General features: G+C 43.4%; 1 protein-coding gene across 3 annotated transcripts in view; it reads left to right on the forward strand.

Moving 5' to 3' along the window:
- The window catches only part of PGM3 (phosphoglucomutase 3), a 30870-nt gene that overhangs the window by 124 nt on the left and 5554 nt on the right, over positions 1-25192 (forward strand). Inside the window, exons 1-12 of one of the 3 annotated variants that reach the window (XM_069726434.1) lie at positions 20-189; positions 8153-8358; positions 8436-8620; positions 11032-11099; positions 13039-13172; positions 13274-13469; positions 16258-16415; positions 19875-19958; positions 20137-20235; positions 20817-20933; positions 21737-21859; positions 24567-24740. In XM_069726434.1, coding sequence (XP_069582535.1) covers positions 8155-8358; positions 8436-8620; positions 11032-11099; positions 13039-13172; positions 13274-13469; positions 16258-16415; positions 19875-19958; positions 20137-20235; positions 20817-20933; positions 21737-21859; positions 24567-24740 — 1542 coding nt within the window. In that variant the 5' untranslated portion in view covers positions 20-189; positions 8153-8154. Of the gene's footprint in view, positions 1-19; positions 190-8152; positions 8359-8435; positions 8621-11031; positions 11100-13038; positions 13173-13273; positions 13470-16257; positions 16416-19874; positions 19959-20136; positions 20236-20816; positions 20934-21736; positions 21860-24566; positions 24741-25192 lie in introns of those variants that run through there. The other 2 variants (XM_069726432.1, XM_069726433.1) reach the window with 2 other exon arrangements.

Raw genomic sequence — 25192 nt, forward strand, 5'->3', positions numbered from 1 at the left:
ACCCCGATAGCAGGAAGTCACTGTGGTCACATGATGCAGCCAGCAGCGCACAGGGCTAGTGCTGGGATCGGGCAGTGGCTGCTGTTACAGGCTGATCGGACCGATCACTCCGATTTCCCCACTATGATCATTGCAGGTTCTTAAAGGGGTTTTCCGGGAGGAATTGTTTGTTCATTGGTTGTTTTAGTTGTAAGTAACAAATTCCTAAGCCGCTCATCTCGCGCTGCCCGATCTGTGTTGACAGGCTGCAGTGGTGATGTGGCTACTTTAAACCATATGACCACTGCAGCCAATCACTGAGCGCAGCGGTAATGTGCCATTTATGTTGTCATCGCTGTTGACCCCAGTGATTGGCTGCAGTGGTCACATGTGCTATAGTTGTGGCGTCACCGCTCCTCCCATGTAAGTAATATATGTGTGCAGTGCAGGTGATGTGCATTCAGTATTGTAAAAGAGTAATCTTCTGTAGCCAGCGGACCCCTAATCAGTAGGCCAGGGCCAGGTAATGGGGGCTGCTGCTGCTATCAGTGTGTACACTGGATTACAGTACAAAGACTCCTGAAGACCCTATTGTAGTCCGACCATTGGGGGTGAGACCACGACGATGTTAACAAGGGAAAACATATACTGCCGGGGGGATGTATGCTGTGTATACTGCGGGGGGAGGGGGGGATGTATACTGCGGGGGGGATGTATGATGCGCATACTGCGGGGGGGGATGTATACTGCGGGGGGAATGTGTGCTGTGTATACTGCGGGGGGGGGGGGGGCGTATACTGAGGGGGGGAGATGTATGCTGCGGGGGGATGTACACCGTGTTCCAAATTATTATGCAAATTGGATTTAAGTGTCATAAAGATTTAATTATTTTGTTTTTCAAATAAACTCGTGGATGGTATTGTGTCTCAGGGCTCAATGGATCACTGAAATCAATCTTAAACACATGACAATTAGTTTTCCAGGTGATTCTAATTAAAGGAAAAATACTTCTAAATGATGTTCCACATTATTAAGCAGGCCACAGTTTTTAAGCAATATGGGAAATAAAAAGGATCTCTCTGCTGCCGAAAAGCATCAAATAGTGCAATGCCTTGGACAAGGTATGAAAACATTAGCTATTTCTAGAAAACTTAAGTGTGATCATCATACTGTGAAGAGATTTGTGGCTGATTCTGAGCACAAACGTGTTTGTGCAGATAAAGGCATAATGGGGAAGGTTTCTGCCAGACAAATTCATTGGATTAAGAGAGCAGCTGCCAAAATACCATTAAAAAGCAGCAAACAGTTATTTGAAGCTGCTGGTGGATCTGGAGTCCCTCGAACCTCAAGGTGTAGGATCCTTCAGAGGCTTGCTGTGGTGCATAAACCTACTATTCGGCCACCCCTAAACAGTGTTCATGAACAGAAATGGTTGCAGTGGGCCCAGACATACATGAAGACTAATTTTCAAACAGTCTTGTTTACTGATGATTGTCGAGCAACCCTGGATGGTCCAGATGGATGGAGTAGTGGATGGTTGGTGGATGGCCACCATGTCCCAACAAGGCTACGACGTCAGCAAGGAGGTGGGGGAGTCATGTTTTGGTCCGGAATCATGGGGAAACTGCTGGTAGGGCCCATTAAGGTTCCTGAAGGTGTGAAAATGACATCTGCAAAGTATATAGAGTTTCTGACTGACAACTTTCTTCCATGGTCTAAAAAGCAGAAACGTGCCTTCAGGAGCAAAATCATCTTCATGCATGACAATGCACCATCTCATGCTGCAAAGAATATCTCTGAGTCATTGGCTGCTATGGGCATAAAAGGAGATAAACTCATGGTGTGGCCACCATCTTCCCCTGACCTCAACCCTATAGAGAACCTTTGGAGGGTGGGAGGCAGTTCACATCAAAACAGCAGCTCTGGGAGGCTATTCTGACTTCATGCAAAGAAATAGAAGCAGAAACTCTCCGAAAACTCACAAGTTGAATGGATGCAAGAATTTTGAAGGTGATATCAAAGAAGGGTCCTATGTTAACATGTAACTTGGCCTGTGAGGCTAAGTGCACACGTTGCGGAATTGCCGCCGAAATGTCCGCCGCAATTCCACAACTCCTGCCGCGGGTATATCGCATGTGGAATTGGCGTGCGTTTTCCCGCTAAACACTAGCATTTTGCAAGCGTAATTATCTTGCAGAATGCTAGCGTTTTCCAAGCAATCTGTAGCATCGCTTGGAAAACTGACAGGTTGGTCACACTTGTTAAACATAGTGTTTGACAAGTGTGACCAACTTTTTACTATTGATGCTGTCTATGCAGCATCAATAGAAAAAAGATCTAATGTTAAAAATAATTAAAAAAATGATTATTCTCACCTTCCGACGTCCCCGATCTCCTCAGCGGTGCACGCGGCGGCTGGGATGCTGTGTGCGAAGGACCTGGGATGACGTCACGGTCACGTGACCGCACTGTCATCCCAGGTCCTTCATACACAGCATCCCTGGGAACGGAAGCCGCCGTGTGCACCGCTGAGAGGCGGGAGGACTCCGGAAGGTGAGTATATCACAATTTTTTCTTTTAATTCTTTTTTTTAACAATTATATGGTGCCCAGTCCGTGGAGGAGAGTCTCCTCACTTCCACCCCAGGTACCATACGCACATGATCCGCTTACTTCCCTCATGGTGGGCATAGCCACATGCAGGAGGTAAGCGCATCAATGCATTCCTATGTGTGCAGAATCCCCGCGATTCCGCAAATTAATGAATATGCTGCTTTTTTTTCGGGAATGTGTTTCCGCTCAGGAACAAAATGCAGCATGTGCATACAAAATGCGGATTGCATTCTATTAATAGGATGCTCAATGTGAGCCTTTTTGCGGTTTTATCACGGTTTTATAGCAAAAAAACTGATGGGTACCTGACCTCATGTATTTCATATTTGACGTGTTTTGGCAGACATTAGCCTTCGGTAAGTGTTCACATTTGGACAGGGAGGTCAGGTACTCATCAGTTTTAATGAGGCCACCTTGATGATGGTTGATGGGCTCACACTATTTGGCCAAATTCTGTGCTAAGCGTCTCAAAAATTTTTTTTCCTAATGTTCAAAAAGCAATTTTGCTATTCATATTTCATGTATTTCATATTTGATGTGTTTTGGCACGATAGAGTGCAACCTTTTTTTGTATATTATATATGGAGGTAGCTGCTCCTGGTATGCACCTATTCACACTAGTTTGGATGTGCCAGTCTCTTTTTTTTGTCATACTTTCCAAAATGGTGTCACTTGTGGGGGGTTTCAATGTTTAGGCACATCAGGGGCTCTCCAAACGCAACATGGCGTCCCATCTCAATTCCTGTCAATTTTGCATTGAAAAGTCAAATGGCGCTCCATCGCTTCCGAGCTCTGCCATGCGCCCAAAGAGTGGTTTACCCCCACATATGGGGTATCGGTGTACTCAGGACAAATTGTACAACAACTTTTGGGGTCCATTTCTCCTGTTACCTTGGGTAAAATAAAACAAATTGGAGCTGAAGTAAATTTTTTTGTGAAAAAAAGTGAAATGTTCATTTTTATTTAAACATTCCAAAAATTCCTGTGAAACACCTGGAGGGTTAATAAACTTCTTGAATGTTGGTTTTGAGAACCTTGAGGGGTGCAGTTTTTAGAATGGTGTCACACTTGGGTATTTTCTATCATATAGACCCCTCAAAATGACTTCAAATGAGATGTGGTCCCTAAAAAAAAAAATGGTGTTGTAAAAATGAGAAATTGCTGGTCAACTTTTAACCCTTATAACTCCCTAACAAAAAAAAAAAATTGGTTCCAAAATTGTGCTGATGTAAAGTAGACATGTGGAAAATGTTTCTTATTAAGTATTTTTTGTGACATATCTCTGTGATTTAATTGCATAAAAATTCAAAGTTGGAAAATTGCGAAATTGTCAATTTTTGCCAAATTACCGTTTTTTTTCACAACTAAATGCAGGTAATATCAAAGAAATTTTATCACTCTCGTGAAGTACAATATGTCACGAGAAAACAATGTCAGAATCACTGGGATCCGTTGAAGCGTTCCAGAGTTATAACCTCATAAAGGGACAGTGGTCAGAATTGTAAAAATTGGCCTGGTCATTGACGTGCAAACCACCCTTGGGGGTAAAGAGGTTAAAATAGCTTTTTTGTTCAGTGACTATGACCTCCTATTGCTGCAAATTCCACAAATGAGCATTTTCCGTTCTTTAACCCCTTCACCCTCGGAGCTTTTTCCGCTTTTTCATTTTCGTTTTTTGCTCCCCTCCTTCCCAGAGCCATAACTTTTTTGTTTTTCCGTCAATATGGCCATGTGAGGGCTTATTTTTTGCGGGACGAGTTGTACTTTTGAACGACATCATTGATTTTACCATGCCATGTAACAGAAAATGGGAAAAAAATTCCATGTGTGATGAAATTGCAAAAAAAGTGCAATCTCACACTTGTTTTTTGTTTGGCTTTTTTGCTAGGTTCACTAAATGCTAAAACTAACCTGCCATTATGATTCTCCAGGTCATTACGAGTTCATAGACACCAAACATGTCTAGGTTATTTTTTATCTAAGTGGTGAAAAAAAATTCCAAATTTTGCTAAAAAAAAAAAAATGCGCGATTTTCCGATACCCGTAGCTTCTCCAATTTTCGTCATCTGGGGTCAGGTGAGGGCTTATTTTTTGCGTGCCGAGCTGGCGTTTTTAATGATACCATTTTGGTGTAGATACGTTCTTTTGATCACCCGTTATTGCATTTTAATGCAATGTCGCGGCGACCAAAAAAAACGTAATTTTGGCGTTTTGATTTTTTTTCTCGCTACGTCATTTAGCGGTCAGGTTAATCCTTTGTTTTTATTGATCGGGCGATTCTGAACGCGGCGATACCAAATATGTGTATGTTTGATTTTTTTTTTAATTGTTTTATTTTGATTGGGGCGAAAGGGGGGTGATTTGAACTTTTATATATTTTTTATTTTTTTTATATTTTTAATCACTTTTTTTTTTTAATTTTGGCATGCTTCAATAGCCTCCGTGGGAGGCTAGAAGCATGCATAACTCGATCGGCTCTGCTACATAGAGGTGAAGTACAGATCACCTCTATGTAGCAGAAATGCAGGGTTGCTTTGAACGCCGACCACAGGGTGGCGCTCAAAGCAATCGGCCATCAACAACCATAGAGGTCTCAAGGAGACCTCTGGTTGTTATGGCGATGCACTGCTGACCCCCGATCATGTGACGGGGGTCCGCAGTGCGAGCAGTCCCGGCCGCGCGGCCGGGAGCGCTAGTTAAATGCCGCTGTCAGCGCTTGACGGCGGCATTTAACTAGTTAATGGGCGCGGGCGGATCGCGATTCCGCTCGCGCTCATTGCGCGCACATGTCAGCTGTACAAAACAGCTGACATGTCGCGGCTTTGAGGTGGGCTCACCGCCGGAGCCCACCTCAAAGCAGGGGATCTGCCAGCTGACGTACTATTCCGTCAGCTGGCAGAAAGGGGTTAAAACATATTGAATGTTTAGATATTCTACTGTGCCTAATAATTTGGAACAGTGCATTTTGAGTTTTTATTAATTTTGGAGATTATACTGTTATCATTGGGAGGTTTCTTCAATAAAATTCGATGTATACTCTAACGAAGTGTTCCCCAACTCCGTTCCTCAAGAGCCACCAACATGTCATGTTTTCAGGATTTCCTTAGTATTGCACAGGAGATAATTGCATCACCTGCACGGGCAATAATTCCATCACCTGTGCAATACTAAGGAAATCCTGAAAACATGACCTGTTGGTGGCTCTTGAGGAACGGAGTTGGGGAACACTGCGATGACTTTTATTAGACTGACTGTCATTTGCACCGACCATTTAGGAAAATCCAAGAAAAATATAATTTGCATAATAATTTGGAACATGGTGTATGCTGCGTATACTGCAGGGGGATGTGCGCTCCGTGTGCTGGTGGGGAGATGCGCGCTGCGTGTACATGCGTGTGTGTGTGTGTGTGTGTGTGTGGGGGGGGGGGGGGGGCAATTTCCAAAAAACAATGTTAGAATTGCATTCTTTGTTTTCTCAGTTTCACCTCACGTGGATTTTTTTACCCTTTTTTTTCCCCAGTTAAAGGGACACTGTCACCTGAATTTGGAGGGAACAATCTTCAGCCATGGAGGCGGGGTTTTTGGGTGTTTGATTCACCCTTTCCTTCCCCGCTGGCTGCATGCTGGCTGCAATATTGGATTGAAGTTCATTCTCTGTCCTCCGTAGTACATGCCTGCACTAGGTGTAATCTTGCCTTGTGCAGGCATGTACTATGGAGGACAGAGAATGAACTTCAATCCAATATTGCAGCCAGCATGCAGCCAGCGGGTAAGGAAAGGGTGAATCAAACACCCAAAAACCCCGCCTCCATGGCTGAAGATTGTTCCCTCCAAATTCAGGTGACAGTGTCCCTTTAACTTTGTGGTAAAAAGAATGGTGTAATTCAGAATTTTACCACTCATCTCGCACAAAACAAGCCCTCATGTCTATGTGGAGAGAAAAATAAAAAAGTCATGACTCTTGGAAGAAGGGGGGGGAAACGAAAGTGAAAAGGTGAAAATTAGCTCCAATCGCTGATGTTTACCCAATAAAATGTCGCTGTCAGTCATGGGGAGTGGATGGGTTACCATGGCAGTAGGAAGGTTGCTGAAGGCCCCATGGCTGCCATCTTAGTCCTGGGCTTCAGAGCATTTTGTCAGTTGTGGCATGCTGGAAAAGTCCAATGTAACTAAATATACATTTATCTAAACTGTACAGTAAATGCTGAGAAGAAAAAAGCTTAAAGCGGTAGAACTGACGTTTTTTAGTCATCTAAATCCTTTACCTCAAAAATCCCTAAAAAGCGATAACAAAATGGTATCAATAAAAGCTACTGCTCCAACAACACAAAAAAAGTCAAATCAAAGCTCTCACAAGATAGCGACAAACAAAAATATGTATTTTTTTTTCTTACAAAGATCAGAATTTTTTTTAAACCACTAAAATATAAAAAGTTGTCCTTCAAATCAACTCCTCATACGGCTATGCTAGCTTAAAAAAAAAAAAGTGACGGCTCTTGGAAGAAAGGGAGGAAAAATGAAAACACTAAAACAAAAAATTGGCTGGTCTCAAAAGTGTTGTCATCCATGAATAAATCTGGTAGACAGCAATTTTGGTTGAATTTATTCCATAATTCTGTTGAATTTTACGGTAATTAGTAAATCTGCCCCATTCAGTTTTTGCTCAGATGGTAGATGGTGGCCCCTGGTGAGGTATTTTTTTTCTCTGATGGTGATTTTCGATTTCATCCTGTAGAAGTAACCGGAGCATTGTCTATATGCAGACATGGTGGGCATTTGCTTGCGGGACAAGTTTTTATATATTTTCTGTAGCAGGTGTACATGAGACGTCACTTGTCACACACAGTATTCCCATCTTCGACTTTATATACCATAAATATCTAATTGGTGGGGTTCCACATTTGTGGAGAATATGAATCTTGCACTCATGAGAAGAGGACACAAGACAGCCATACATTTATTTTTGCTCACTTTTATTTTGCGCCATTAATTCCACAGCGTTATACAGACGCTATCATCATGTTTTTCGAGTGTGGGAGGAAACCGGACTACCTGGACAAAGTATGTGCCTATCTTTTCTGAAGGTCCACAACTTCCATGTACTACAATGGTCAGATCCTCAAGTATAAGAATGGTAAATCTCAGTACCCGCTCTTCACCATTCTTCTCTTACATGGAAGATCCTTGTGCGTAGCCACTAGAGGGCGCTCACATGTTTTCCAATCCCTGCATTGGAATGTATGCTAGGTGCAGAGGAGTGTGAGGAAGCGTCCAGAACTCAGCTCTCTGTATCAGAAGGATGAAGCTGTCTTGACAGTTGGGTCCTTCTAACCCATCAGGATACAGACAAACCCTCTAGGTGTGGAGCCGTGCCAGTATGGCAGGGTGTACTCCGAGCAGCATTGTCTAACCTTGTACTCATGTGTTGGCTCTAATGCGGGCATTCTGGCTAACCCTTTTTCACACTTGGCCAGTGCAAAGGTTCATTGACACCACTAGTATCTAGTAATGGATACACTAAAAGTTTATGTGACACTGTTGATGAACTGTATATTTTTCAGGAATGCATTTGGAATCCGTGCTGAGATCATCGGCCCGCCATGCCAGACCTGCTGGACTCACACTCGAGTATGGCACCGCAGGATTTCGGACCAAAGCAGAACATCTGGAACATGTTATGTACCGCATGGGCTTACTAGCTGTGCTTAGGTCAAAGAAGACGAAGGCGGTTATTGGAGTTATGGTCACTGCCTCTCACAACCCTGAGGTTAGTGGAAATGGCTTATGTTTTGTTTTCTGACATCATTGTGTACCCGATGACATCACTGAACCGTTCTTACCTAGGAAGATAATGGTGTAAAGCTAGTGGATCCTATGGGAGAAATGCTTGTTCAGGAATGGGAGTCGTATGCTACTAACCTGGCGAATGCTGAGGAGCACGAATTACAGATGGTGCTGACCAACATAATCAAGCAGGAGTCCATCAGCATGCAGGATGAGTCGTGTGTAGCCATCGGAAGAGATACACGGTAAGTCTGTGGATTCCATTACATATGGATACCAATACACTTAACTGGATCTGCCGCTTCCCGTATGGTGGCAGAAGGTTGCACATCTCCACCCAGAGGTAAGAGCGACCTAGCGGTATCGAGCCACTGGGACTTCTCAGGCTCCATGTATACCCATGCTTCATTTAGTATTTATTAAGCTACAATATTTTTTTTATGTGGGATTTGTATGGAAAAGCTCTCAGTATAATATTGCCCTAATAGTAAAGTCCCATGTACCTACATGGTTGTCTCATTACAGTCCGGCAAAAGATGGGGCTCTAATATGGGCATGTCTATGAGGACTAACATGTCCTTCTTTTTTTGAAAAACCAGTATTGTGACTATTTTGTCACGTTGCTACAGTTATAAAATACTAGTAGATAGCCTGGCCTAGGGCGGTGACTGTAATAGATCGGCTTAAGGGCAGAGTTCTTGTGCCAGAAACACTTAGCGACTTTTGACGTTTTCCCTCCAGTTTGAATCAGCTATGTGAAAATGGAGAGGGATGGGACATGGCCACGCACGGCCATAAAATCAATCAAAAGTGATGGCTGTTGTACGTCAGAAATGCTACTCAAGTCGTTGTCTGAAGGAGCATTTCTGGCACAATGCACGGAGGCACACGGCACTTCGGAAAGATGCCGAATTCAATAAGTGGTGCGCTCCCATTAATGAATTCTGCGCCTCCTACTCCTGTAAGACCGTTGCAGCGCGATTGTGCGCTATGCTGTTCTTCATGAATCGGCCCCTATATGTCTGTCTCTATTTGCAGGCCTAGCAGTGACCATCTTTCCCTTCTATGCTGTTCTTCATGAATCGGCGCCTATATGTCTATGTCTCTATTTGCAGGCCTAGCAGTGACCACCTTTCCCTTCTATGCTATTCTTCATGAATCGGCCCCTATATGTCTATGTCTCTATTTGCAGGCCTAGCAAGTGACCACCTTTCCCTTCTATGCTGTTCTTCATGAATCGGCCCCTATATGTCTATGTCTCTATTTGCAGGCCTAGCAGTGACCATCTTTCCCTTCTATGCTGTTCTTCATGAATCGGCGCCTATATGTCTATGTCTCTATTTGCAGGCCTAGCAGTGACCATCTTTCCCTTCTATGCTGTTCTTCATGAATCAGCCCCTATATGTCTATGTCTCTATTTGCAGGCCTAGCAGTGACCACCTTTCCCTTCTATGCTGTTCTTCATGAATCAGCCCCTATATGTCTATGTCTCTATTTGCAGGCCTAGCAGTGACCACCTTTCCCTTCTATGCTGTTCTTCATGAATCGGCCCCTATATGTCTATGTCTCTATTTGCAGGCCTAGCAGTGACCACCTTTCCCTTCTATGCTGTTCTTCATGAATCGGCCCCTATATGTCTATGTCTCTATTTGCAGGCCTAGCAGTGACCATCTTTCCCTTCTATGCTGTTCTTCATGAATCGGCCCCTATATGTCTATGTCTCTATTTGCAGGCCTAGCAGTGACCATCTTTCCCTTCTATGCTGTTCTTCATGAATCGGCCCCTACATGTCTATGTCTCTATTTGCAGGCCTAGCAGTGACCACCTTTCCCTTCTATGCTATTCTTCATGAATCGGCCCCTATATGTCTATGTCTCTATTTGCAGGCCTAGCAGTGACCATCTTTCCCTTCTATGCTGTTCTTCATGAATCGGCCCCTACATGTCTATGTCTCTATTTGCAGGCCTAGCAGTGACCACCTTTCCCTTCTATGCTGTTCTTCATGAATCGGCCCCTATATGTCTATGTCTCTATTTGCAGGCCTAGCAGTGACCACCTTTCCCTTCTATGCTGTTCTTCATGAATCGGCCCCTATATGTCTATGTCTCTATTTGCAGGCCTAGCAGTGACCATCTTTCCCTTCTATGCTGTTCTTCATGAATCAGCCCCTATATGACTATGTCTCTATGTGCAGGCCTAGCAGTGACCATCTTTCCCTTCTATGCTGTTCTTCATGAATCGGCCCCTATATGTCTATGTCTCTATTTGCAGGCCTAGCAGTGACCATCTTTCCCTTCTATGCTGTTCTTCATGAATCAGCCCCTATATGACTATGTCTCTATGTGCAGGCCTAGCAGTGACCATCTTTCCCTTCTATGCTGTTCTTCATGAATCGGCCCCTATATGTCTATGTCTCTATTTGCAGGCCTAGCAGTGACCATCTTTCCCTTCTATGCTGTTCTTCATGAATCAGCCCCTACATGTCTATGTCTCTATTTGCAGGGCTAGCAGTGACCATCTTTCCCTTCTACGCTGTTCTTCATGAATCAGCCCCTATATGTCTATGTCTCTATTTGCAGACCTAGCAGTGACCACCTTTCCCTTCTATGCTGTTCTTCATGAATCGGCGCCTATATGTCTATGTCTCTATTTGCAGGCCTAGCAGTGACCATCTTTCCCTTGCAGTTGTGGATGGAATTTCTGCTCTTGAATCCAAATACCAAGGTACGTAAAATGCTGACCGGTGTTATACGCTACATATCTCAACGTCTGGTAGAATTATTATTAGATATTCTGGAGACAGGACTTATTACATTGTCTAATTGTCAGAGGACATTCCCATGATGAGTGTTTGGTTTTTGATGTTGTAGAGTTTCTGCACTTATTACTTGTTTTGTTACATGCATTGTTTTCAGTGTTTTTGAGTGCTATTTTTTACATGTTTTTTTTAATCATGTTCACGACACTGTTTTTGTTTTTATCTCCTCTTGGCACATAATATTTTAAATAAATCTAAATAAACCAGCGCTTCCACCTGAAAAATAGATTAAAAGATAGATTTATGCAGATTTATGTACAATCTGCCTTCATGTTACAGTACAGAGTGATCAGCGCTAATATGTCTGAAGTAGTGATTATAAGATGTGATCAGACCTGTATAGATGAGGCCACTGGACACGCGGGCTTCCCTCCGATGGATAACAGGCAGCCACTAGGGAAAGTCTTCTCATAGACTGCACGTCCTGAAGTTCCGTGGTGCTCGCTGCGCTCCGGACAGTCACAAAATGTTCAAATATACAAAGGCATTTTTATTTTAATTAAACATTTTCCTAGTTTTCAATACTTTTTGGTATTTGGCTTTGACAAACCTTTTGATACGGTCATGTGTGGATTATTTGCGTTTTATACCTGCGGGATTTCTGCATCTAATGCAATTTTATGGGGAAAATCTGCACATAAAACTCAGCATACCCGCAAGAGAAATTGACATGTTGTGGATTTGAAACACGCACCAGAAGTCAGTTTATGCTGTATTAAAAAAAAAGCACAGATTTCTATAAATCCCATCCACTTTTCTGGAATTGTAAGACTCATCATGGGAACTTAATGGGGTATTCCCATCTCCAAGACCCTATCCCAATATGTAGTAAGAATAATAATAATAATATTGGCAAATACCTCCAATTAGAAATGTAGTATAGTTCTTCTGATTCTCTACGTCTCTTTCCTCATGTGCAGGTATTGCAGGACCTTGGGTATCTATGGTTACAACCACTGATACAGTGACAGCTGTTAGTAGTCATAACCATGGATACCTAAGGTCCTGCAATGCCTGCGCTTGAGGAAAGAGACGTAGAGGATCAGAAGAACTATACTACATTTCTAATTGGAGGCGTTTACTAATATTATTATTATTATTATTATTATACCTTCTAAATATTGGGATAGGATCTTGGAGATGGGAAAACCCCCTTAACCTAAAGGTAAGAGATGTAGTGACCGAGGGTTCAGTACTAAATGTTCATGGCCTAGAGGAAGAAAAGTGAGGTGGTGCAATTTCTCCTGCAAGTAAAGAGGCATAGCTGTAGATGGGAAAGCTATGTAGTGTCCTAAAATGATAGGAAGGAGGGTTCAGGTGACTCCTATTTATGCTTTACTATTTGCCGGACACACTTTCGAGATTTGCTATGGATAACTTGTTACATCAGTGTGAAGGCTAATACAGGTTGTTGAAAAATCAGTGTAGTCACATCAAACTGCATACTGGCTGAGAGACCAGTTCTGGGAAAGGAAGGCATTGGACAATGGCTTGAACAATGCATCCTGGGAAGTGGTAAAGAAGGTTCCTGCACCTGTAGTGCTGGCAGAATGCTGAAGAAGAAGAAGCTCACAATCAAGAAGTGTGGACGTCAAGTTACTGAGCATGAGAAATAACAGTTCCTGGACATATTAGACTGGTATATAAACCAAAATCAGTTCTAACTTGTAGGGTGTAAGGTAAGCAAGATACTGCTTTCCATAGGTTTTGGATGGAAGAAGAGTTAAGCGTTAAAGCACAGCTCTGTTATTGTGAGGGACCTAATGAACATTTACAATGTACCATTGGATTTTTGCAGCACAGTTCTTAATTCAGCCCTCAGTGCTATTAATGTTGTGTTTGCAGATTATGGCCTGGTGACCACACCACAGCTACACTACATTGTGTGCTGCCGCAATACAGATGGAAGATACGGGGAGCCGACTGTTGAAGGATACTACCAAAAACTGTCCAAAGCGTTTATTGAATTAGTCAAACAGGTGCCACAAACCATTCATCAGAACTTTATATTAAGAATACAATTTACAGAAATGCTGACGTATAGCCTCTAATGAAATAACATATTTTCGTCTCTCATTAGTCTCCTGACTGTGAAACAGAAAAGAAATGCTTGAGCATAGATGGGGCCAATGGCATCGGTGCCTTGAAGATAAAGGAGATTGAGCCACATCTTCAGTCCATGCTTTCCCTACAGCTGTTCAATGATGGCTCCAATGGGAGATTAAACCACATGTGCGGAGCAGACTATGTGAAGGTGCAGCAAAAACTTCCCGAAGGTAAATGTGATCTTGAGTAAAGATGGGCCGAACAGTTAAAAAAACAAACCAAAAAGTTTGGATGCCAGAACAGTACCCGGACTCCATTCACTTTGATGTTCAGGCACCACATTCGCGTTTGCCACACTGTGATGTCCATGGCAGTGCGGGAAACAGAGATTATGATCAGCGGTAAAATTATTACCGCCGGTCAGGCAGCTGCGGTTCCCACTCTGTCAAATGACAGCGTGAGCCAGCAGCTGTGATCGGAGGTAAAACGTTTAACTCCTATCACTGACGTCAACTGATGGGACACTACTGGTTCCATCAGCCTAGCCTGCTGCTGCTAATAACAACAGTAAGAGCAGGCAGCGGCTGATGGGAGTATTCATCAGCCTGCACTCTAAATAAATAATTTATTGAAAAAAAAAAGTGGGTTCCCCTGTATTATTGATAACCAGCCTTGCTAAAGCAGACAGCTGGGGGCTGGCATTCTCAAGCTGGTAAGGGGCCATGGATATTGGCTTCCACCCCCACCCCAGTCTAAAAATAGCAGCCCACAGCAGCTGGTGCTTTGCCCGGCTGTTTCCACTTGCCCTGTAGCGATGGCAAGTGGGGTTCATATTTGTGGGGTTGATGTCACCTTTCTATTGTCAGGTGACATGAAGCCCACGGGTTAGTAATGGAGAGGTGTCTATAAGACACCTCTTGAGTACTACTCATATAGTTGTATGGTAAATAATGACACAACCCAAATAAAGTCCTTTAATTGAAAGAATGACACAGACTCCTTTAATGATTCTAAATTAAACCATACATCATCGCCCATTCCATTGAAGCTATAGTCTCCTGTAATAAAACAAAACTAAAAAAAGCAACCATATCTTTCACCGGTTTGTCGTTTTGTCCCACGCCGTAATCCATGTGTCACGCCGTTAACGGCGATAAAGGGGCAGGACGGCGTACTGGGACCCGCACCTGTCCCTGCCACTATAATGGGGCCCTGACTTTCCCTCAGGGGTACCTATGATGGTTAGGAGGCCTGAGCCGCCAGCGTATCCCTGTCTCCTGTGCAGGTCCTATCAATGGCCCCCTCACCCCCCAAAGGAGGTGGACTGCATCAGTGTATAAATACAACAATTAACAGGGTATACAGACAAAGAACTAAAAGTCTCAAACTCACCAAATGCGCACACAACCACAGAGGTAACACATAGAAGGAAGGAGAAGGAAAAAACTAGGAAGGAAAACAGGTTTAACATGCAACCAAAGCAGCAGACACCAATCTCTGTAAATAAACCTCCAAGCTCCTAATACACCACGCTCCTTCAACCTCCAAGCCAGGCAGCTGAACTGATCACTGACAATAGCTGAAGTCAAGGCTGGGTCTATATAGAGGAGGAGATTACAAAATCACCTTCAGCTGAGAGACCCAGCTCACAGCAACTCGGCAACAAGATTAACTCCTGCACTGCTGGCACAAAGCAGCCAGGTCAGAATACAGGAGAAGAGCTTCTGTTCACGGTGTGTGAACGAGGCCCAGAGCGCTGCGGTTCTCTGGAACCTCTCTGTCGCGGTAGCCCCGTGACACCATGTCTGGGGATAAACAGTTTTCAACCCAGACGGTGCCAAAATGCGACTGTCCCGGATGAGAACCACTGGGAGAATGCACTGCTGTGAGCGCAGCATGAGTTGCTAGCGACGACGTAATTGAGGTTACCGCTGGTCACTGGGGCTGCTTTCCCAGCCGGACCCTGAACTGCGGTGACCTCCGTGAGATCCTCGCAAGCACAGTGAGAAAGTCTTAACTGTACAGCGGTAAGCTCAGAAAGTTCACTGTGAGAAATTTCTCCCAATGAACTGCAGTGAACTCACCGCTGCACCGTGATGCTTTTTCTCATTGTGCCCGAACAGTAGGTCTTTGGTACGGACGCCGAACTTTACTGTTCTAGTTTGCCCATCTCTAGTCTTGAGATAACATGACGTCCTCTGGGTTTCCTTCAAACACTTTGTTGTGGTGGGCTTGAGGTTGAGGAGTCCCTAAACTTTACCAGACGCCCGAATGACCAATCTGTCAAATTATGTAGCAATATATTTCACAATATTGCATAATTGGACAGAGTGGAAAACTCTGCAGTGGCATTATCTCTTCATTCGAGATTAGACTATGAAAATTCATCTTCTACACGTTTCCTATTGTAGAGCCTTCTATTAAGCATGGTGGTGTCGTACAGGTACAGCATTCATCTACTTCAGAAACTGATATTCGGGGGCTTCTCAGCAAACCATAGAATGTAAGTCCGCAAGGACAGGGTCCTCTCCCCTCTGTACCAGTCTGTCACTGTAAATTTGTTTACTGTAAACGATATCTATAACTTTATATGTAACCCTTTCTCATGTAAAGCACCATGTAATTAATGGTGCTATATAAATGAATAATAAAAATAATAATGATAAAATCAAATCAACCAGCAGAGTGCTTATAAGTGATATCTACAAGTAGTAGGAACGTTACGGCACCGACTAATAAGGAGGACATTTTTCTCTTTATTACATTTATTTAAAAAACTGTGAGGACTGCTTAGATACACAACAAGTAGGTGGACCAGAGCCGTTGTACGCTATGCTACACGCGTCACATATTTTGTGAACTTGCTGTTTATATTTGCCCTGAATATTAGTGGTGTTTATAGGTCCCCCATATGGCATCCTGTAGGATAAACTGTGTATAGTTCTTGCCAAGTACACCTGCTTCTCGCCAGTACCTTGTGTCTGAGTTTTTCTCTTTTTCCGCTTCCTGTGTCTGCAGGTATTGATGTGAGACCCGGAGAGCGATGCTGTTCATTTGATGGTGATGCTGACCGCATTGTTTACTACTACAAGGACAGTGAGGATCGCTTCCACCTTCTAGACGGGGATAAGATTGCCACACTGATCAGCACTTTTATCAAAGAACTCTTAGTAAAGGTGACTTAGTCCGTATCATATGTGAAAGACGGGAGCACTTAGACCCCTGTTCATCAAGATTTTTATGCCAGGATTCTGGCGTAAATGGCTTTGAAAAATCACAAACTTTGTGCCCCACACAGAGTTGTACAAAAATGTTGCAATTTTTGGCATTTTTATGCTACGGTAATCTCACCTGGCTCAGTCAAAATGGGTGAAGCTTGGACTGAACACCTCTTAATGAATCAGGCGCCTCTGATTCCAGCATTCTCCTTCTTCAAGACCTTCATGAACGTCCTTCTTTATGAATCGGGCATTAAAGGAGTTGTCCACTACTAGGACAACCCCTTAATGATTTAAATGTTTGGACCTAATCAAATAAAAAGCCTTTACTCACTTCCACGGTCCTCGCCTTCTGTCGAGTTGAACATGAAGAGGACGTCAGGGCGGTTGCTGCTCTCTCACTTCCTCTACATGTTCAATTCGACAGAAGGCGGGGACAGTGACACCAGCGCTGATTGGGAGCAGGGTTCACGTGTCATAACAACCATACGGAAGCCTCGGGGAGAGCGAGTGCCGACACCACTGGAACGGTGCTTGCACGGGACGAGAGTATAGGCTTTTTTTATCTTATCGCGGCCAAACCTGAGGTATGACAAGGAGTTGTCCAAGTAGTGGACAACATCTTTAATCTTTTCCAAAACACTTTAGTAACACATACGGTGTGACATTTTGAGCAAAATTTTAAGTTTTCAGGTCAATCCTTTTAAATGAGTGTATTTTTTTTACAGCTCATTTAAAAGGATTGTCCGGTGTCAGAAGTAAATTCTGCAGTCGCTCTGTGACTTCAGACTGTTGCATCTTAACTGTGCAGTCTCATGATTCTACTGTATTCCCTACGTGGATGGACAGTCACGTGGATGTCTGTGTATATGCAATTTGCACATGTGCTGACTAGACTTTCCAATGCTGGAACATTGAGAAGCGGAGGAGAATCTAGTTGGCACATGACCATCCACCCGCACATGAAATCGTGACAGTGTGTTCATTGCACACTGTCATGATTTGGCAGTCTGCAGACTTTTCTTCTTAAGGTACCTTCACACATAACGATTTCGTTAACGATATCGTTGCTTTTTGTGACGTAGCAACGATATCGTTAACTAAATCGTTATGCGTGACAGCGACCAACGATCAGGCCCCTGCTGGGAGATCGTTGGTCGCTGGGAATGATCAGGACCTTTTTTTTTTTGGTCGCTGATCACCCGCTGTCATCGCTGGATTGGCGTGTGTGACGCCGATCCAGCAATGTGTTCACTGGTAACCAGGGTAAATATCGGGTTACTAAGCGCATGGCCGCGCTTAGTAACCCAATGTTTACCTTGGTTACCATTGTAAAAGTTTAAAAAAACAAACAGTACATATTTACATTCCGGTGTCTGTCACGTCTCCCAGCGTCAGCTTCCCTGCACTGACTGTCAGCGCCGGCCGGCCGTAAAGCAGAGCACAGCTGGTTACCCGGGGACTTCGGCATCGTTGGTCGCTGGAGAGCTGTCTGTGTGACAGCTCTCCAGCGACCACACAACGACCTAAATCGCTGCAGCGATCGGCATCGTTGTCTATATCGCTGCAGCGTCGCTAAATGTGACGGTACCTTTAGACTGGTTAAGGTTAGGGTTTTTTCAAAACTTGGAAAAAAAAATTATGATGACTAGTGTTGAGTGCAAGTGCTCGCTATTTGAGTTTGCATTGGGTGCTCAGGTAGGCACTGAGTATCGCGGGTGCTCCAGCGACATGCTTGAGTCTCCGCCCCGCATGTGTCGCAGCTGTTAGCCAAAACGTACACTGCAATCCTCGCATGTTTTTTGGATGTCGAACACAAGCGAGACAGGGACTCGAGCATGAGCACTTACAATATTCGGTGCATACCTGATGCAGACTCCAGTTACGAGCACTTGCTCAACACTAATGATATATTCAATATGACCAGTTTGGATGATAACACAATATCAGGCTGTCAACTATCCTGGAGGAGATCATCCCCCACCACGAGGCTATCATCAGGTGTTCATAAGGGTTGTGCCTGCACACAACCAGCTCAGGTGAGCATCTTCCTTTTACTTTCCTTTGTAGCTAAAAGGGTATTACCCGATGGTCTTGTGCGCTTTTTGTTCCACCCCAGCTTTTATACTATATTCAATATGACAATCTAATGTTATCCTAATGTTCTCAAATGCTGTGTTGTAACTGTGGGTTCAAAATGCTCATTATACCCCTGGATAAAATCCTTGAGGCGTGTAAGTTCCAAAATGGGGTCAGTTGTGGGGGGGTTTCTGCTGTTTGGGCACCTTAGGGGCTTTGCAAATGTGACATGGTGCCTGCCATCTTTCAGCCAAATTTGTGTTCCAAAATTCAAATATTGTTCCTTCCGTTCCGAGCCCTGCCTTTTGTTCCAAAATCACTTCACCTGTGATGTGGTGCCTAAAAAAAGAAAATGGTTTTGTAAATTTTGTTGGAAAAATGAGAAATTACTTATTAACTTTGAACCCTTCTAACTTCCTAACAAAAAAAGATTAAAAAACGATGCTGATGTAAAGTAGACACATAGGAAGTGTTATTTAATAACTATTTTGTGTGGTATAACTATCTGAATTTAAGGCATAAAAATGTAAAGTTTTAAAATTGTGAAATTTTCATAAATATACACAAACCACATCAACTAAAATTTACCATTAACATAAAGTATAATGTGTCATGAAAAAACATTCTCGGAATCAGCGGGATCTGTTGAAGCGGAAGAGCTATTACCACATAAAGTGACAGTGGTCAGATTTACAAAAAGTTGGCCTGGTTAGGAAGGTGAAAATGAACTCTGTCACTACCAGTATCATAATATAAGATGCTGACCGTATAATCTGGTATGTAAGGGTGTGTGAAAAGGCCCCCCTATACATAGATGTATGAGCACTTTAAGCGGCCAATACCGAAATGCATGTGCTCTAGTGATGAGCGAATATACTCGTTACTCGAGATTTCCCGAGCACGCTCGGGGGTCCTCCGACTATTTTTTAGTGCTCGGAGATTTAGTTTTTCTTGCCGCAGCTGAATGATTTACATCTGTTAGCCAGCATAAGTACATGTTGGGGTTGCCTGGTTGCTAGGGAAATCCCCACATGTAATCAAGCTGGCTAACAGATGTAAATCATTCAGCTGCGTCAAGAAAAACGAAATCTCCGAGTTCTAAAAAATACTCCGAGGACCCCCTAGCGTGCTCCAGAAATCTCGAGTAACGAGTATATTCGCTCATCACTAATGTGCTCTCTAGTTATTAGACTAATGTATTAATTCTAGTACTGAAGAACATTTACACTATGTTGCTGTTCTAGAGCATAAATTGTGACATTCCGCTTCCTGTATATGTTATTACCCAATGTACAGTTACATACTCTCATTATAATATTATGGGATTTCTTATTGCAGGTTGATTTAAAGCTCAATATGGCAGTTGTACAAACAGCCTACGCCAATGGAAGCTCCACTCGGTACTTGGAGGACGTTATGAAGGTCATTTTATGTTCACACTTTATTGATTGCTGATGTTCAGTGTTATTACAAAGAGAACTAGTTAAGTACTAAATTGACCGCATGGGAAAATATAAAATAAATATATAATATATATGGTAGGTCGTTTAGTATTGGGACAGTTTATATGTAGGTTCTAATCACGTTTTTATCTTTACAGGTTCCTGTATTCTGCGCAAAAACTGGTGTTAAGCATCTACATCATAAAGCACAAGAGTTTGATATTGGTGTTTACTTTGAGGCAAACGGTCATGGAACAGTAGGTTTAATGATACATAAGGTCATATTGTGCCCCTCCTGCTTAAGGAGTCGTGTCACTAAATATTGATGGTCGCAATTCTAATTTGTAGCCAAAGCCACAATCTACGAGAATTCTGTGTCCACTTTTAATTTTTATCACTTTGGGAAATAACTGCTAGTTGTGGGAAGCCACAAGCCGCAGACCTTCCGTTATCTCCTTATGGTTGGGGGACACATTTTCTGCCATTTAAAAGGACTTTTAATTCTATGCAGTTAAAGCGCCATAAGATTAACATCGGCTGAACCTATCAACCTCTGCTGACCAGCCAAACCTGTGTATTTCATAGTCCACCAATATTTGGCCAGTGTTGGGGAAAAAGAGGACAAGATTGATCCCCTTTGTTCTCATGACTGTCTGGCAGCGGCTTACTTACCTTTTTCCATTTTGAATTCATGGACGCTCAGATAAATGGAACGTGCATGTGTATAGGGTGGTGTGGATGAAACTGTTGTCCGATGGCTGTTGAGTCTTTGGCCACCTTAAAATCTCAATACAATTGCTGCAGTCCAGTTGTAGTAATCCACCATTGTAATTGACAGGTTCTTTTTAGTAAAGCTGCCGAAGAACAGATTGCGCAGCTGATCAATGCAGGAGCCACTGAAGAAGCCCGAAAAGCTGTTCAGATGCTTGCGAATGTCATCAGTCTCATTAATCAGGTAAGAAATGGAGTACTGGCATTTCACTCTCGTAGACAACAGTGGAGTCCAGTCACACAAAGCTGACCCACCATATTCTTACTACAAGTAAGCAACAAATGAGAAAAGTGAAGTTGGCAGAGATCATTGCTCTTCGTGTCCAGAAAGATCGCAGTCTCACCACGGCCCACTGTCTCACCACGGCCCACTGTCTCACCACGGCCCACTGTCTCACCACGGCCCACTGTCTCACCACGGCCCACTGTCTCACCACTGCCCACTGTCTCACCACGGCCCACTGTCTCACCACTGCCCACTGTCCCACTAAGTATTGCATGCTAGAAAGTAAGCAACCTCTTTAACTGTAGACCTAAGGGTACCGTCACACAGTGGCATTTTGATCGCTACGACGGCACGATTCGTGACGTTCCAGCGATATATCTGTGACGTTCCAGCGATCTCGTTGTGTCTGACACGCTCCTGTGATCAGGGACCCCGCTGAGAATCGTACATCGTAGCAGATCGTTTGAAACTTTCTTTCGTCGTCTAATGTCCCGCTGTGGCGGCATGATCGCATGGTGTAACAAAGGTGTGCACGATATTGTATACGATGTGCGCATAGTAACAAACGGCTTCTACATCGCAGATACGTCATGAAATTATCGCTCCAGCGTCGTACATTGCAAAGTGTGACAGCAGTCTACGACGCTGGAGCGATAATGGAGCGATGCTGGAGTGTCACGGATCGTGCCGTCGTAGCGATCAAAATGCCACTGTGTGACGGTACCCTTACTCTGTGTTTTCATGAAATCTTGTGCCTCCAGACAGTGGGAGATGCCATCTCTGATATGCTGCTCATCGAAGCCATCCTAGCCATCAAGAGCTTTACTGTACAGAAGTGGAATGAAATTTACACCGACCTTCCAAATCGCCAGCTGAAAGTAAAGGTTAGTTGTGGTGATAAGACTACTATACAGTAGTTCACACCCAATGCTGCTTAGTTGCATGTGCTTTAAAGGGAACTGCTCAGAAAGTTTTACCCCAGCCCCTAATCCATTAATATAATTTTGTAACCCTTTAAAAGTTAAGCCAGGTGATTACTTTAAGGCCCTGAGGAGATGAGCCGGTAGCAATAGATCCTGTTTTAAAGTTGTGTGGAAGTGCATTTTGAAGTGATGATGCCTTCTAGCTTCTCAGCCTCAGGCAGTATTTCCAACTTGGCCACATCCTGCCCTGGATGATTGATAGGTTGTTATCATCTGTGGTCTATGCCACTGACCTGTCAATCAGCCAGGAGAAGGTGCAGCATGAGACTGAGGAGCTAGAAAGGCATAGTCACCACCTTGTGCACTGCTAGACACAACTTCAAAACGGGATCTCTCTCCTGCTGGAACAGTGCCTTGGGGTCATAAAGGTCAACTAGCTTATTTTTTTTAAAGGCTACACGCTGTTATATATGATTTGGGTGGGGTTAAGAGTTCCTGGCGAGTTCCCTTCAAAGTATATTATGTAAATAGACTGTTTAGAGAAGAAAAAATGACTGGAACGCTAGTGCCACTTTTTGGAAGAATGGGAATGGTCCTAAGGCTATGTGCACACGTTGCGGATTGGTGTGCGGATTTTTCCGCACTGTTTTTGCAAAATCTGCAGGTAAACCGCACTGCAGTTTACCTCTGGATTTACTGCAGATTTACGGCAGTTTTTGTGCGGATTCCACCTGCGGTTTTACACCTGCGGATTCCTACTGTGGAGCGGGTGTAAACCACTGCGGAATCCGCACAAAGAATTGACATGCTGCGGTAAAAACACTGCTGCGTTAACGTGCGTTGTTTTCTGCAGCATGTGTACTGCGGATTTTGTTTTCCATACGTTTACATGGTACTGTACAACGCATGGAAAACAGCTGCAGATCTGCAGCAAAATCCACAGTGTGTGCACATAGCTTTAAAGTTAATATTGACCGATTAATGGGCTCTTGCCACATGATCTAGGATAAGAAGCCAAACCAGAAACTCCATTTGTTGATATGGGGCCAATAAGTCTCCCGATGCCAGCTTGGTGCCCTCTACAGAGGATATTCAGGGAAGGGATTATTTTCATCTATTGTCCTCACCCATTACCTATATAAGGCTATGTGCACACGTTGCGGATTAGGCTTAGGAATTTCTGGTGCGGATTCTGCCTCTCCTGGCAGAAAACGCATCTGCGGATTTGTCGCGTTTTTGTGCGGTTCCGCAGCATTTTTTGTGCGTTTTTGCTGCGGATTTGCTGTGTTTTTTTACCTCTGCGGTTTTCTATAATGGAATGGGTACAAAAACGCTGCAGATTCGCAAAAAAGAAGTGACATGCTACTTCTTTTAAACCGCAGTGTTTCCGCAGCGGATTTTCCGCAAAGTGTGCACAGTTTTTTTTTTTTCCTCATTGATTTACATTGTACTGTAAATCAATTGCGGATCTGCAGCGTTTCTGCACCGCAAAAAAACGCTGCGGATCCGCAGAGAATCCGCAACGTGTGCACATACCCAAATGGTCATGATACGAAGTAAATGGTCTACTGAGTGCTTTAATTTTTCTGCTGTTTTTTCTATAACACGTCTATTTATACTGTCTGTGTCTTTTTAAGCATTTTTTGTATTGTGATTAAATAAAGCTTTTCTATCTTTTATCAACACTCCTAGCCTTCGCCAGTGTTTTTGTAGTGCTTGCTATGGAGGCATACATGGTGACCTAGTATTGTGTATGGGTCACACGGAGTCTGGAAATTGAGAGCTAAATTTTAACCAGTATCTCTCATCAGAAGCCTCTCACCCAGCCAAACCAGTTCTCCTGCATTGCACCGAGGAGGGGCAAACATGTTGAACACGTGTCAGCAAATGGAGTTTGAACTTTGACTTCTTATCTAAAGTGATGCAGAAATGCCCTTCTAAGGCTTCTTTCACACTTCAGTTTTTTGGCGTCAGTCTGCTCCGACATGGTGACGGATCGACGAATCCGTCACAATTGTTGAGAAAACGGTTCTAACGGATCCGTTTTTTGACGGATCCGTTACTTGGGGGTTGTCAGGGAAAATTATCTACTTTTTGGAGCATGCGCAATTGAAAAAGCGGATTGGGGCGACGGATCTGTCGCCCATAGGCGGCCATTCTATAGAATGGCGGACGTGATGGATCCGTCGCAAACCGCCATTTCGGCGTAGACAAAAAACGTTATGTCCGTCAATGTCTAGATGACATCCGCCAAATCTAGACGGATCCGTGACATGGCGGATGGAACGGACGACCATCCGCCACAATCCGTCACTAATGTATGTCTATGGGAAAATAGCGGATCCGCCCCCAAAAAATGGCGGATCCGCTATTTGAGGAAAATGGCGGTTTTAGACTGACGCCAAAAGACTGAAGTGTGAAAGAGGCCTAAAGGGTTGATATTGATTGATTTTAGGATTGCTAATGTCAAGAGTCAGTATTGCATGGCTTATACATTTCCCTACAATATCTCTGAAGGTTAATTGTCCTGGAGTAACATATTACAACATAGTTTTGCTGTGTAGCATCAGCCAGATGTGATGTTATAGTAACCAGGATTTTATGAAATCCCATTCGTACTCTGCAGCTGAAATCTGTCTTTAATGTTTGCTTTTCTTGTGCTCTATAGGTTGCAGATAGAAAAGTAATAGACACAACAGACGCTGAGAGACGTACTGTAAAGCCACCAGGATTGCAGGAGAAAATTGACGAGCTTGTCAAGGACTATAATATGTCCAGGGCATTTGTACGTCCTTCAGGAACCGAGGATGTAGTCCGTGTGTATGCCGAGGCGGACACTCAAGTGAGTAGTTTCAAACAACACAAGGACAAAAGATAGACATGTGTTTGTCGTAGTGTATATGTACAGTATATCACAAAAGTGAGTACACCCCTCACATTTTGTAAATGTTTTATTATATTTTTTCATGGGACATCACTGAAGATACTACACTTTGACATAATGTAAAATAGTCAGTGTACAGCTTGTATAACAGTGTAAATTTGGTGTGCCCGCTAAAACACTCACAGCCATTAAAGGGAACCTGTCAGCAAGGTTGTTCCGAGTAACCCACAGCTAATTATACTGAGTAAAATGATACATGGGTAGATGAAATCCGTCTTGTGGTTGTTGTGTAATCTTTATTTTCAGTTTTGCGTTAATTATACACTCGTTTCCAGGGGCGGCCTGTGAATTTTTTTTTTTTTTTCTTCAAACCATATTATTTTCAGTATGTAAAATAGGGGGCAGGTCAG

Source organism: Ranitomeya imitator, chromosome 5 (genome assembly GCF_032444005.1).
Source record: "Ranitomeya imitator isolate aRanImi1 chromosome 5, aRanImi1.pri, whole genome shotgun sequence".
In the NCBI taxonomy this organism is placed as follows: domain Eukaryota; kingdom Metazoa; phylum Chordata; class Amphibia; order Anura; family Dendrobatidae; genus Ranitomeya; species Ranitomeya imitator.